General features: G+C 42.3%; 1 protein-coding gene across 1 annotated transcript in view; it reads left to right on the forward strand.

The window, feature by feature from the left end:
• The first annotated feature begins 221 nt into the window (after positions 1 to 221).
• Positions 222 to 14,378, forward strand: part of SPG11 (SPG11 vesicle trafficking associated, spatacsin) — a 37,080-nt gene continuing 22,923 nt past the window's right edge. The window contains exons 1-17 of the mRNA XM_075100856.1: positions 222 to 499; positions 1,542 to 1,726; positions 2,550 to 2,777; positions 3,564 to 3,762; positions 4,321 to 4,458; positions 5,347 to 5,810; positions 6,059 to 6,204; positions 7,261 to 7,393; positions 7,761 to 7,916; positions 9,209 to 9,387; positions 9,559 to 9,735; positions 10,191 to 10,262; positions 10,693 to 10,820; positions 11,475 to 11,653; positions 12,127 to 12,334; positions 12,850 to 13,053; positions 13,985 to 14,091. Coding sequence (XP_074956957.1) covers positions 288 to 499; positions 1,542 to 1,726; positions 2,550 to 2,777; positions 3,564 to 3,762; positions 4,321 to 4,458; positions 5,347 to 5,810; positions 6,059 to 6,204; positions 7,261 to 7,393; positions 7,761 to 7,916; positions 9,209 to 9,387; positions 9,559 to 9,735; positions 10,191 to 10,262; positions 10,693 to 10,820; positions 11,475 to 11,653; positions 12,127 to 12,334; positions 12,850 to 13,053; positions 13,985 to 14,091 — 3,115 coding nt within the window. The 5' untranslated portion in view covers positions 222 to 287. The remainder of the gene's footprint in view (positions 500 to 1,541; positions 1,727 to 2,549; positions 2,778 to 3,563; positions 3,763 to 4,320; positions 4,459 to 5,346; positions 5,811 to 6,058; positions 6,205 to 7,260; positions 7,394 to 7,760; positions 7,917 to 9,208; positions 9,388 to 9,558; positions 9,736 to 10,190; positions 10,263 to 10,692; positions 10,821 to 11,474; positions 11,654 to 12,126; positions 12,335 to 12,849; positions 13,054 to 13,984; positions 14,092 to 14,378) is intronic.

The following is a 14,378-nucleotide window of genomic DNA, read 5'->3' on the forward strand; positions in this document are numbered from 1 at the left end:
CGTTGTGGTGAATATAAAGGCCCCCGGAGGACATTCGCCTACCTTGATCTCACCGCCCGCGGGGAGCGAAGGTGGTGGCAGGCCGGTCCGCTCCCGCCGCAGCCGGCACTTAAGGAGACTACAGCTCCCAGCGGGCGTTGCCCCCTCCGCCCTCCGGCGCTGGACCGCGATGCCTGCTGGGAGTTGTAGTCGCGCCACGGCATTGGTCAGCGCTGTCAGCTGCCCGGAAGGGAAGGTCACCTTGTCCAAGATGGCGGCGGTCGGGTGCTAGTCTCTACCTGAGGAAGATGGAGGGGGCGAAGCGGGAGTTGCGTGTGCTGCTGGCGCCCCTCTTGTTGGGGGCGCGGGGCTCCCTGCGGGACGTGGCCCAGGCCCGGCTGAGCAGGGGCCAGGACGCTCTGGGCAGTCTCCTGGTCCCTGGTGGGATCTACTTGGAGTCCCTGGTGCCGAGCGGCGGCGGCCGGGCCCGGGGCAGCGTCCTCCCGGGAGCGTGGGCTGAGTAAGTGGCAGGGGGTGACAGGAGAAGCGGGGGCCGGGGGGGGGGGGTGTCCTCCGGCGTCGCTGTGCTGCGGTGAGAGGCGCCGGGTGACCCCAGGGGCTGAGGGCGCCCCCCGAAAGGGAGCAGAGCCACCCTGGGGAGGGCAGGCCCTGAAAGCTGCAGGAGTCCGAGGGGGACTCAGAAACCCTACCTTGAAATGGGATGCTTTCCTCTTAAAATCCCGTTGCTGGAGGGGACGTTGGTTTGTATCTACTTATTTGTCTAGTTGTGGGTGTATTCATTTCAGTAGATCAAAAAAAAAAAAACACCAGGAGAAGAAAATTCGTCTGGTTTTGTTGAGTTGCTGGTTTAAAATTTCATAGTGCCCTGATCACTTGAGTTTCTTGACTGCTGGTCAGGGGCAGGCTCTTGTGCGTGACACTCGGCAATCACAAGATGTTTTTAATCGGCTTTAGTAGCTTCTAATGCTGAGTCAAAACCACAGTCACATTGTGTTTCTAAACATCCGCAGTGTCAAGCAGTACCGACACTGTTACGTTGCTCTAGTCACGTCTTTCACGCTGTGCCATCCTAAGTGGCCTTTTAGCCGTTTCCTCTCTGTCTGCTCCCCTCTCTGTACGAGAGCAGGTGCGGAGACAGACACCTGAAGAGCTTCTCAGCCCAGGCAATGGGGAAATGGGCAATATGCTCTGTGTCTCCCTAGCTGGCAGTGCCGGTGTTCCTCCTCCTAAAAGAAGTCCTGAAGCGGAGCATCGCTTGCGTGGCACATGCTGTGGATGGCTGAAGGAGAGAAACACACAAGGATAGGAAAACCCTGTATTCTTGAAAGGAAGAGAAGGAGGGATTCCCCAGGCGCTTCTTGCATTGCAGTCTCTGCTAGGGATGAAATAGCCTTTGGTATCGGGAGGGGGCGGCGGCAGAATCTCTACTGCAAAAGATTAAAATTATGCTATCCATCGTTAGCACGCTTCCAGAACTGTTCAGTTTATGAAATGTGGAAAGAGAACAAGGTCAATAAACATACTGAATGTTGTATCTTCAGCTTCATGTGGGAGAATACAGAAGATGATGATCTGCAAGCAGACAAGACAAAAATACTGGCTCTTAGTAAAAGTCACGAACTGTTTGTCTATGAATTCACTATAGAAGATGGAAAATACAACCCGGTTTCCCTGCACAGTTGTAAGGAAGATACACTTAAAAAGCTCCTTGAAGTTAAAAACATTAGTGAGTAAATTTCAATGTGTATTCCGTATTTCAAATTATTATGGGTCTAATTCCGCTTCACGTAGTGAAACAAACCGAGGCAGTAGGATTGAACACTAGGGAAGCATCACATACTCTCACACTGATTTAAACTGATCAGCAGCGGTATTAATGAACTTGAAGAATAATAGTGACCTTTCTGTAGTCAGAGCTGACATCATTAGAGGGAATTAAATTGTTGTAGGGTGAGGTGTTTGGATGATACAAAGTTAAAAATAAACTTTAATAAAATGTATTGACGCAACCCTGCTATTTCAAACTTTCCCTTTAATATTGGCACTGATGGGAAGAAAATGCAGAGGTAGGGCTCCTCGCTAATCCTGCAAAAACTAATTATGTGTTTCGCCTTGCGTTCTATGATTAGTTCACAATCATATCATGTACAAATGCAGTGTACAGTTAGAATGCACAGTCTTTCCAGGACCTAGACCTCTGATGTTTTACATGTTCTTAAACAGTCTCCATTGCTGAAGTACTTTTATTTCCCAAGATTGTAGTTTTTATCTTCAGTGCTGACTGAAATAATAGTTCGTGATGATTTTTTGTGTTCTTCATAGTATCGCTTGCTTAAAAAGCCTGCACTATTTTAGGAAACTGTTCTAAAATTAGTTCTCCTAACAGAAAGTGGCATTTAAAACAAAACAAGCCCTTGCCCCCCTCCCCAGTCCCAGCTTTTATTAAGGTGGTAGCAAAGGCAATGATTTCAGCTGTAATTTTCTTGAGATATCTTTACAAATGGAAAGTAGCAGATTGTTGTAATCCTAAAATATCTTTAAATTTACAGGTCTGCCTTCAATTTTCTCTTTGAAGATACTGTCTTTTAAAAACAGCAGATGCATACTTCTGCTCAATAAGTTTATTGTTGTGCATCTCGCCTTTCCTGGAAAAGACTCACCCTTAGAGACACGTGACTGCTTTACCCTTGATCTGCCTCCGCAAGTTTTAGAAAGGATAACGGACGCACACTTCGGCAGGGGGATCCTGTTCTTGTTAGATAGTTCTGGCTGGATTTGTATCCTTTGCAGTAGAGACTAGCTCTCGGTGTAAATGATCTGGAAGAACAAAGTCGGTTTTCTTTTCAGTTGGGGTTAAGCAGAAATTTCTTGAAAGACGTTCCAGTGTCTGTTTTGAAGATGCTTTCAATAAAGGGGCTGTGTAGTGAAGTGCTAGTTAACACCGTAAAAAATGCCATGTATCAAATGTAGTTTCTCGGCATGCCACTGGAAATCTGTTTCACACTGGAGTAATGGTTTTCAGCACTTTTGATATGTGGATCTGTGTATAACGGGCTTATATCTACTGTCCCTAGCCTTTCTTAATTACATCCCTTAGAAATTATGTACAGATATACAGGGAAACACAGCTTGGAAACCAGACAGCTGTCTTCTGTGTTCTAATGAGCGTGAGCTCACACCTGGCAGGCTGTTCCACAAGGTGCTCGACTAACCTATTCGTTGTCAATTTTTTCTGACACCTGTGTAAAACAATGCAGTAAAGTCAGGTTATTTTTCCCTCCTACTTGTATAACTGCCAATATACATTTGCCCCAGTTCACTTCTAAGTATAAGGTGAGTCTTTTGAGACGGTACAAGTTGTGTGTTTGTACAGCACCAAGCACGATTCACGTCTGATCCTAGCTGAGCTTAGACTGCTCCTGTAAAACAGTTCTAAACGTTCTGTTGTGCAGAGATTGGCCTGGACCACAAAGCTGGCAGAAATTCACCGTCTTCCCCTTCTATGTAATGTCTCGTTTGTTGGACAACCCGAGGCCTGGTGTTTTCTTTGACACTCTGTAAAGACATATTTGACTCTTTTGATGGTGCAAATCTAGCGAATGTCAACATAGCGCTCTGGCAGGGAGATGTGCCGGGTGAGGGCAAGAGTCCAGCCCTCACATCGCCTCTTGCTGCGGTGAAAGTGTCGCATGATCTTGCTGTCGCTGTGATCATCAGTTCGTCCAACTGCGCCATCTCTGTGGATCTAAACGCGTACTTCAGGTATGTTGGCAGCAGAATTCCTACATGAAAGGTTTGAGTACAGCTAACATTAAAAGGTGCCTAACCTTGGTCCTATAATAGTTGAGCTGCTGTCAGCTTTTTATTTTGAGTCTGGCTCTGTGGTAGAGCAGAAATTTCATATTTGAAGATTGCCCATTATTATTTTCTCCAATTTATGCTCTGTCACTTTAACAAATAGGAAAACTTTGTATTGGACTTCTTGTTTTTTCTGGGAAGGTTAGGATACGTGCTGGCAATTAGTGCCAGTGGTGGCTGGTAGCACCTTTTAGAAATACAGTAGGGTATGGGATTGTTAAGCTATTCTGATACAGCTGTACTGATTTTGCTTAATAAATTAGGACTAGGTTGTAATCTAGAGGTGTTGTCCACCTCAAATGAAATAGCATCGGGTTTTGATGGCTTACCTGGATACATGTTTGTGATTGCTGTTAATCTGAGAGAAAACTGCTTCGCTGAGAGCTCCTGGAGGAGTTAAACATGAAGGAAAAGAACGCCTTAAATCATCTGAGGGAGGTTAAATCTATTATTTCTTTACAGGCAGTTCCCTGGGCATTTGCTCTGTAAGAGAGATTCTGAAAATCTCCCGGTGACGCCTCCTGAAGGACTTGATGAGGATGACCTCGCCAGTTCTGACTATAGCATGGAGCTTCTGTCATTGCCTTTCCGCACAGACAGGTACACAATGAAAATACTTTGTAAAACAGGCTGGGTTTTGCCTCCTTTAGGTCGTCTATTAATAAACTGCCCATTTTTTAAAAAATTGTAGTTGTGGCAAGTAAAATCAGCTCATTCTGCTCTATATCTTTTGAATGTTGGGATGATGTTAGGGAATGGGCCGAGACAACTTTACATACGTTGGTGAACACCTTCCCAATTAATTACTGTTTAGGGTGTTACCTTGCCTTTGAACCTGTATTGAAAGATTTTTGTATTGCAGGTACTTTAGAAATGTTTATAGAAATGTTGGTGTGTAGGAACTTGCTTCTGTATTTTTAATTATGGTTTCATTCCCTTATTTAGAGGACGGTCTCTCCTTAGTTCTGTTTGGTTTAACTCAAGACGAGTTTTTGAATAGATTGATGATCTACGGCAGCGTAGTTGTGTGTTTAGCACAGATGGGTGCAGGTGGACTTCAAGATATTTTGTGTTCATGTAAAACATGTTGACTGTGTTGTTACCCTTAGTGTTAGAGGTGTTAATACTAATAAAATATGTTAATTATAACTTGATGTAAATGTAAGAATTTAATTCCAGAAGTGAGTATTTCATTCTACTTCTTTTTTAATTGATGGTGCCATTTTCTTTGAGGAAAACAAAAATTTTACTAAAAATGCTCGGCTTCACAGACATTGTCAGCTCGTGCAGCTGTGATCATTCAACTTGGCTGCAAACAGTATTTAAATAGAAATAAACAGGACATGTTAAGCTGAAAATGCAAGATGCTGGATGGAATCTATAAGCTTAAAATGCTATTATTTAACTGAGGAAACTTGAAAAATGTATTTATTACTCTGTTCTTGGAGTACCACCTGGTATCACAGGTAACTTCTTTCTTCACCGCAGGTCCTGGAAGGCACACTTAGCCTCACTGTGTGATACAGTAAGAAGAAGGCGGCCAGGTTCTCCAGATACGGTGAATGACTTGAATTTACCTTGGTATCAGTTTTTCACCCATCTTGAAGATCATGATCCTGAAATCTATGAAAACTCTGAGAAGATGGTGGCTTTTGTTCCACGGGCTGTTACGTGGGCCCCTTCCAAACCACTACAAAGCGATGGTACAAACCTCGGCGACGCGAGGCAGCGATGGAAACGAATCCCCGCAGAAGCAGCACAAGAAGTGGTGAAACTGGAGTGTAAATTGGTAACTGGAGCTAAAGCCCTGTTTGTAGTATCAACAAGTGACAAAGGAGTGACTCTTGCTCTCTGGGATTTTGAGTCGCAGGATGTGACCGATTACCACTTTGGCAAAAACAGCATGTATGTGGATTGCAGTGAAGAGGTGCCATTATGTCTACTTCTGACAGGTGAGGGGGTTTTTATGTTTGTTCTGATAAAAGCTGGTTTGTTTTGGCTTGTTTTTCCTTTTTTAGTGCTCTCTCCTGTCTGCCGGGCTGCTGTTGTCCAATTTCTAATGCATCCTTGCTGAGGTGAAATCCAAACGGAGTCGCCGCAGCTTTGCGTCGCTATTTTAGAAGAGAGGCAGTAGATAGAAATGTTGGTGTGTAGGAACTTGCTTCTGTATTTTTAATTATGGTTTCATTCTCATATTTAGAGGACGGTCTCTCCTTAGTTCTGTTTGGTTTAACTCAAGACGAGTTTTTGAATAGATTGATGATCTACGGCAGCGCTGGAGTCGTAGATTCTGTTTGTCATCTCAACGGATGGGAACGATGTTCAATTCCGATACATGCGCTAGAGGTAAAGAAATCTGCTTCCTGTCTTACAGATAACAAAAATACTTCTTTAAAGTAATGAACGCAGTTTAGCATTGTTAATGGTGGTTTTGGACACAATTAAAAGTATGCCTTAAGAACCTAGGGGCAAAAAGTAGTGTTTTAGTTATTAAATAAACAATGAAAAACCTGAGTAACCCAGATGAGTAACGCAAAAGAAGAAATGCAGCAACAAAGTTAGCGCACATTAAAAAAAAATATAAACTAAGCAGCGCTCAAAAATCCCTCTTAATTGGACCCAAAAGCATTTTTTGCCAATTTCTGCAGCAGTTTTTGTCCTCTTAGAAAATGTCAAATACTAGAATAAACCCTTGGATCTAGATTTTTGTTTTTATCACACTGCTTTTGTAAAGGCAAGAGGAGAACTTAAAGCCACCAGATGTTGCTTGGTATCCCTAAACAATAGGTGATAAAATATTTTTAATGTGCCAGACGACAAAACAGATCTTGTGTCTCTGCAGTTTTCCAGTGCTCTAGTTCTGCTTCCGGGTGACAGAGATCCTTGTCTGTGTTGTTCCAGAAGTCTGGAACTCTGTAACAGTCTGTCCACACCATCGCTCAGTACAGCGTCGGTCTGGTGTCAGTTCTGTGTGGAGGGAGGGGGGAGCTTCGGTGAGGACATTCGGTAGGGTTCTTCTGGTTTTGTTTGAAGGGCGTGACAGGGAATTGGTGGGGGGCGTGTCACAGCAGTTGCCGGATGCTCTAAGCTTATTCAAAGTCCTGATCCTCACAGTACTTATGTTATATCCCAAATTAAGCTCTCTAATAAATTGCTGAGTTAACATTTTGTCTCCGAAGAAACAGGGCAGGGTTTCTGCAAAGCCTGTGAAAGGAGCATGGCGGGTACTGAATGGGTCCCCCTGGTATTTCAGGCTACAGGAGTTGCACACGTAGTGTAAATTTCTTCTTTTTTTCTGCATGTATACTTTGTCACTGAGTATGAGGTAAAAATACCAGCAGCAAATGTATAATATCTATTTTTAGAATACATGCATAATTGTTCTACTGCATGTTTGTCTAGACAGGTTTGGAAAATCGTCAGCTAGACACAGTAGACTTATTTTTAAAAAGCAAAGAAAGTCTTTTCAGTCTGTCCGCACCCTGCTCTGGACCTGAACAGCCTGCTGGTAGTGCATCCCAGTCATACCTGAAAAGTAAGTGGTTCTTTCAGCTACGCAGAGTTTTAAATTGAATTGCCTTTCTGTTTATGGCTATGTGTTTGTGAAAACAGAGTGAATTGCCTGTGCTCTTGTATGTTTGGGTGATGCTATATTGCAGCTCCTCTGCTTCTGGAAAATAAGAGCAAAAAGGTGCATGTGTGGCGTTTTTTGTTGTGCTCTGATATTGGCATATGTATTACAGGCATCTTGATGTGAAGGCAGAGCACGTTACATATATTGTTTGACACATTTAAGAAGCTTTTGTAGCATACCTTTATGACTTTTAACTTAAACTTTAAATTTATGTGACCAGGCATATGGTAGAATGCAGATGTTTTAACTTCTTATGTAAATATTGCAGATTTGGAAGAGCTGAGGCCAGCTTTAAACTTGCTTTGCTCGGCAATCAAAGAAAATGATATGGAGCCTCACAGTAAACACTTTTCTGAGCAGCTGCTAAAACTCACGCTGACTTTCCTTAGCAAGCAGCTTGAAGAGATTTTTGTCCACACAGAGGGTAAGATCACTCATTTTGAATCGTATTTAGTAATGTAATGTGTCATTATTTAGGTAAGTAAGAACAACTAATTTTTTTAATTAAAAGACTAAATTTGCCCAGAATTAACAAAAATGTGCCAGAGTTAAGTGAATGGAAGATGTTATTTAAGGGGAAACATGAGAAATTAATCTGAATACAGTATCTGTTAGCCCAAGCAGCTATGGCCAGGCTCTCAGGTCGGACAGAATACCGCAAGAGGGATCATTCTGGGATGCACAGGAGTGGCAGAATGGGACTGTCAGGCTATTGCAGTAGAACGGCGTGAGTTTAGCCCTCAGCTGCTCCTTCTTTCCTCAGTGCCGCCACTTGAAATATTCTGCCACAAATATTTATGTGTCTGTAGAATGGAACAGAGTGGTTTAAGAAACTGATAGAGCTGAAGAAATAGCCTGCCAGGGTATGTTTATCTGGAGCACTTCCCAGTCCGACTCACTGTGTGGCAGCACAGTCGCACATCCCGTATAACCCGAGGGGTGGCACAGAGGCAGGAGGCCATGTCTGCTGGGGGTCGCAGACTGGACGTGGGAGCGCGCGACTGCTTATGCTGGCACAGTTGCTGAGAGGTTGCTCTTTGAACTACAGCCGAAAAGGTACAAGAATAGAGTAACAGCTGGTGTACTCGTGAAGTATTAAAATGTCAGAATTCCAGAGGACAGTTTTGTTCTGCTAGAGAAAACTTCGGAGAGCGGGGTGATGTGTCCTGACGTACAGTGTGCTGTCCTGCTGCTTGGGTCTGAGTTGCTGTCTCAGTGATGCTTTTTAGTCTGTGGACTGACAGGCTGTACATGTTGCAGCAGAACAGAGTTCTTCTGACAGTAAAAGGTGCAGACCATTAACTGTTATTCTTAATCGATTTTTTTCTACATGGTTTTTAGTAGTCTTTGCTTCTTACTACATGAATGTTATGTTTCAAAGTCCCTGCACTTTAAATGGGGCTTATCTGACTAATAATAGTTGGATTAATAAAAAATTTCAGTTCTTATTTACTTGCCCCTGAAGGGGACAACAAATCACTGAGGACAGGGGCACCTCTGGAGCACTGGTAGGACTGTGACTGCATCCTGACAGTATGCTGATAGTGGTGGACACCATCAGTACCTGCACAGGTCCCGCTGCAGTACGAGCTGATGAGCTCTTTCTCTGAGGTGTGTTCTGTTCGTTAGCCAGGAGAAGGCATTCAACATTGCTAAGCACTGCAAAGGCTGTATTGTTCATTTCTGTTTAACTGATATCTTGGATGCTCTTGACAGAACCTGATGAATTCCTGCAGAAGGGTGCAAATATTTTAACTGATTACATTATTAAACTTAGAAAATTTCTGAGAAAGTATCCTCGACCAGAAATAAATATGGTACACACACGAAGTAATCTTGATGAAGACCTTCCTGCATTAGAAGAAAGCCACACGTGGGAAAAACTGACACCAGAGGTAAAAATGAGTAATCCATTTTTTACTGTTCGTATTAAATCTATCTAAGGAAATTATTGGCGTGGAAATGTCCTTAAACTACTGGGGGAAAAAAATCAATGTAGGGATTGTAAAGATAGTAACACTGAAGATTAATGAGATTGGCATGTTCCACTTTTTTTCCCTTTGTAGGAAGTCATTGCTGAGGCCATCTTAAACAACAAAATGCCAGAGGCCCAGGTCTTCTTCCGAATGCATCAGCATCCTGCTCAAAGTCTCCAAGAATTTATTCAGACAGGTTTGAATCTGGTCTATGACCGTCTTCTGAAGGACAATGCCAGAGAGGCCTCAGAACTTTTAAGAAATATGGTGAGAGGTGTTCAGTAAGCATGCTGGGGAGCTCTTAACACTTCTTTGTGACTAACAGAATAAATGAATGCTAAGAGTGTGGGGAGCATTTGGGTGTCTTACGGATGTGTTGTTTCTACCACAGACACGTATTACAGTGAAAATTAACTTGTTTTAAAGCACTGCTTTGATCACTAATGCCTTCGAGCCTATTTATGACTGTGTATTACTGATGTCACAATCAGCAAAGTGTGGAGGTGATTCTGGCGAGGCAGGTGTTAAAGGGTAGACATTTCCTATCCAGGCATGCTGGAGACATCATGCAGGTCGCTGGGTTATTATGGGGTCTTTAGTAACTGCTGAAGCATGCTTGTGAAAGGTTGTGTGCTTTGGCAAGGAAACAGGTGCGTTTATTCTCTCAATGTACAGCTGCGTTTGTACTGTTTGCATACAATGAGTATCTTCTTTTTTGTTAGGGCTTTGATGTGAAGGAGGAATTGCATAAGATATGTTTCTACACAGTTGATAAACGTGTACGAGATTTGTTGGTAAGTGTAGAAAAGGCTTTTTTTTTTGGCCTAGCTGATTTTTTTGGCCTTCTCAGGTCCGAAGTCTGATGTGTATTAATGCTGAGAGAAAGCATCATGTTGAACACGCTTTCAGAATGGGAACAAGCAGGTTTTGACCCTGCATCCTTGCAGTGTAGTTGCTGCAACATGTCATTGACGTGCCTATGCTCTTCTGTATTTGCAGTTAAAGTAAAAAATGGTTAAAATGTCATTTCTTTGTGTGGCTCTGATCTAGCTCTCATCTGCTTGCATGCAGTATGAAGTCCTGGGCCTTCTGTAATTTAAGTGTATCCAGCATTTTTTCCCACAGTTGTTTAAGTCTTTACCCTTGCAGGATCATTTACAGCTTTAATATGTTATAACTAGATAAAAATTGTAATTGGAGGTAATACTTTCATTTGAATTAAAGGTGAAAGTTTTACAAGAAGAAAATTATTTTTCTGAAAAAGAGAAGAAAATGATAGACTTCGTGCATCAGGTTGAAAGCTTTTACTCGGAATCCTTCCAAGAAAATAAAGAGATTCAACCTCTTTCCAGGTAATGGGGGTTATCAGTTTTAATTATTAATTAATAACGTTCATAGAAGCCAGCATATTTTAAATCCTACATTCCGTACAATTTACTGCACTACTTCTGTAATCTCATTAATTTCACAACGGTCTTCATTTGCAGAAATGAGTCAGGGTGGGAACTGATTACTTTTCTCATTAATGTAACAGTTGCTGTCATGTTCTTTCCAGGCTAAGTGATGACGTACTATCGGCAGTGTAACAGAGGTCTTCTGTTCGTGTCGTCATCACCACAAACGAAGTATTTTTAATAACAAATGATATTATTAGAATCATTAATCAAATGGAACATGTTCAGATGGAACGTTTGCTGTATTTTTGATATATGATATCCATAATATAGCAAACTGAAGTAACCTGAAAAAATCATTTTACAGTTAGAGAATTGTAGAAATGTTCCGATACGTATAATTTGCTATGTCTGTTTTGGAAAAATAAGGTAATTCTTTGCTCATTGCTCTCATACGTGCTCTGAAACTTAGTCCCTCTACCACTTCCAGAACTCTCTTCAAAATGGAGTAGCAAAATCTGTTGACCCTTTAGTCATCTTCTGCTTGTTAAGATTGTGGACTGTTTTTTAAAAGAGTACTGGAAAATGTCCTAATGCAATACTTTGTTGCAGTTTCAAGAACTGGAGAAAGGAAGAAGACTTTTCCAGACATATGGCTGTTCTAGACTCGGCATTGGATTGTGGTAGACATAGGGTCCAGAGCAGGAGAGTCAGAGTGATGTTTAACTGGGCTCAGTGGTGGGATGAGCTTACTCAGGAAATGATTCTTCTCCCAAAAAAAACACACCAAGGCAAGTATTCTGGTACTAAGGACTTCAAAGAAACTGTGAATTAAAAATCTGTCTGTGACGTAGCATATTGCAGCTGTGTAGGAGTGGCGTCGATACGACTGAAGTTGTGTGCTACCGCAGCGCGTCACTTACTACTTGTCAGTGAGCGTGGGTAGACAATGTGTTGTCACCCTGTTGCGTTCTGGCAGGGATCTGTGTTTCTCCTGCAGCGAAAAATTTGGGGCTAGCTGAAAGGGACTTCTCTAACATATCGTCACGTATCGTAAATACTCTGCTACGCTCTGTAAAGGTTATTACACTTTGGCATTATATTTAGCTTTTCCAACAGAAAGCTCTAACAAGCTGTAACAATACACTTCATCTCGCATTGTATTTGCAGCCGTTCATTAAAAATACGAACATGAGTAAAGAAATGTCACTATTTCCCTGTGCAGTGTTCGCTGGTTTCATCAGTTTGCCTTTTTGAAACGCAGAACTCAAGACATGTAATCCTGAGGTTCTTTGGATGCACTTGACAGCCCAGCATGATTGGCTTAATATTTGTTCGTGGCTTGAAGAATCTGAGCCCAACCAGACTTTGTGTGGACAAGCTAACTGGCCCCCTCTTACTCCAGACATTATTGACCGGAACATGTTATGCAGTAGCTATATGAGAAATGATATATTAAACAAGCTGGCTAGGTACGTGCCCTTAATGCATTATACTAATTTTCTGTCGTATGTGAAGCCAAAATCAGATAGTTATAGAAGTAGATGTTAATAACATCTTTGATACGGATTAATTTTTATATTGTATGTAGCGGCCTTTTTCAAAACAGCACAAATCCATTAATAAATTTAATTTTAGTCTCGTACTTGCACTTTCTTTTCTCTGAAAACAGCAAGGAACAGGAGAGCAATAGAAAGCCCATATCAGACCTTCGATCTTTCATAGTGATTATATTTCTGATGCCCGTTGTAATTCCGAACACATAGCATTTCGCTCCGCACGCCTCATTCTCTGCAGCAAGCTGTGGTAGCTACGATACTGTTTGAGCACTGTCAGACGTATTTTGGCATGTTGTGTTTGCCTCAGAAATGAAGTAATCCCCTAGAAGGAAAGGTCTGCTTCATAATTTTGAGCTAAAACACCCTGCAGGACTCGCTGAAGAGACCCCTGTCTAATCAGTGCATATGCTTTTTCTCTTTTCTGATAGAAATGGAATTTTCGTCTCTTCTGAGTTGGAAGATTTTGAACTTCTGCTCCAAAGACTGTCCCACCTTGGGGGAGTACTGCAAAATCCTCACCCTGTGCCGAAATACAGGGCTGCAAGCGGTTTGGACTTCCATGCTCGCTTTGTCCTTCACTGTTTGGAACACAATTTGCAGTATCCGTTATACACTTACTTAGACTATTACAGGTATGAATGCTTTTCACCCCTCAAATCTCACTCAGATGTAAATAATGAAGCACAATTTTAGTAGTTGGCAGTAAGTCTTTTCTACTGTTTGGCGAGGAAGGCTACTTGGGTCACAGCAATGTTATTCAATGGAAAACTGTGGGGCAGCATGTTAGGGTTCGTGCTGGGTTTTGGAGCTTTATTTGGGTTGTCTTGTCCACAGTAGGTTTTGTGTCAGTCATCGAAACCACTGTGGTTGTCATTAGCATAATGTTATAAGCAGTACAGTCTTCAGGGAGCCAAGACAACTTGTTCTTCAGAAACTCCCTCACTTAAGCACAAGTATGAGTTCATTCGTGATACATTCACAAATAAAGAAGTTGCTGGTTTCCATCTAAGGGTTAGTTGGGGTTTGAAGGAGAAAGCAGTATTAGGTAGTGGAACTACATGAGTACTTTGCACTTAATGCGTGCTTCGCAATTAAAATTTCTTAGCGGTAACTCCAATCTAACAGTGTAATTATTAAGAAGGTAAAAGTGGACCAGAATAAAGCCAACAAATATTTTTTGGGGTTTGTTTTTGTTTGTTTGTATAACCAATTTTAGATTGCATAAAATATTTAGACTACACAGAGTGGTACCTGTGAGTCAAGTCCCCTCTTTGGAAAGTGTTTGGGGTTGTCAGGTCTGGAAACTGTTACTTTGATTTATGGAAGCAAGCAAGCACAGCAACGTGATCTTAAAGAAGGGAGCTGCCAGAGATGCCACAGCAGCTAAAGCTGTACCTCTTGTAGGGAAGGGTGATGAGATTTGACTCCTTCACGAGAATGGATGAAGTGAGTCACTGTAACACTGAGTCAGATGCTCGTCGCTTTTAGTGCAGTGTTATATTGCGGCAGAGGATGGTTACAAATGCTGTGTTGTCACCATGCTGCTACTTGTCTTATTTCCAGTTTAACTCCTTCAAACTGCCCTATTTTGGATAACAAGGAGCTGCACGAAGCGCATCCCTGGTTCGAATTCCTTGTGCAGTGTCGAGGGGTTGCCAGTAATCCACGAGGTAGGAGTCGCCTCGCTCCAGAGGTGGTCCCACGTTCGTGCTGCCAGCTGAGTATTTGGCAGAGCTGGGTTTAACTCTCTGCTCTGCTGCAAACTTGTTTTTGACCATGGCGAATCAGTTGCAGGTGCATCAGTTCTTCACCGCTGTAATGTGGGTTATAATCCCTGCGTAAAGATTTGGAGGGTGTAGATACGTCAGAATTATTTTGTGTATGACCATCATTACCTCCAATTTGATTATATTCCAAACAAGTTGAACAGAAAGAGACTTCATAAAAAATGCATATT

The sequence above is a fragment of the Phalacrocorax aristotelis genome, chromosome 7 (genome assembly GCF_949628215.1).
Source record: "Phalacrocorax aristotelis chromosome 7, bGulAri2.1, whole genome shotgun sequence".
NCBI lineage: Eukaryota > Metazoa > Chordata > Aves > Suliformes > Phalacrocoracidae > Phalacrocorax > Phalacrocorax aristotelis.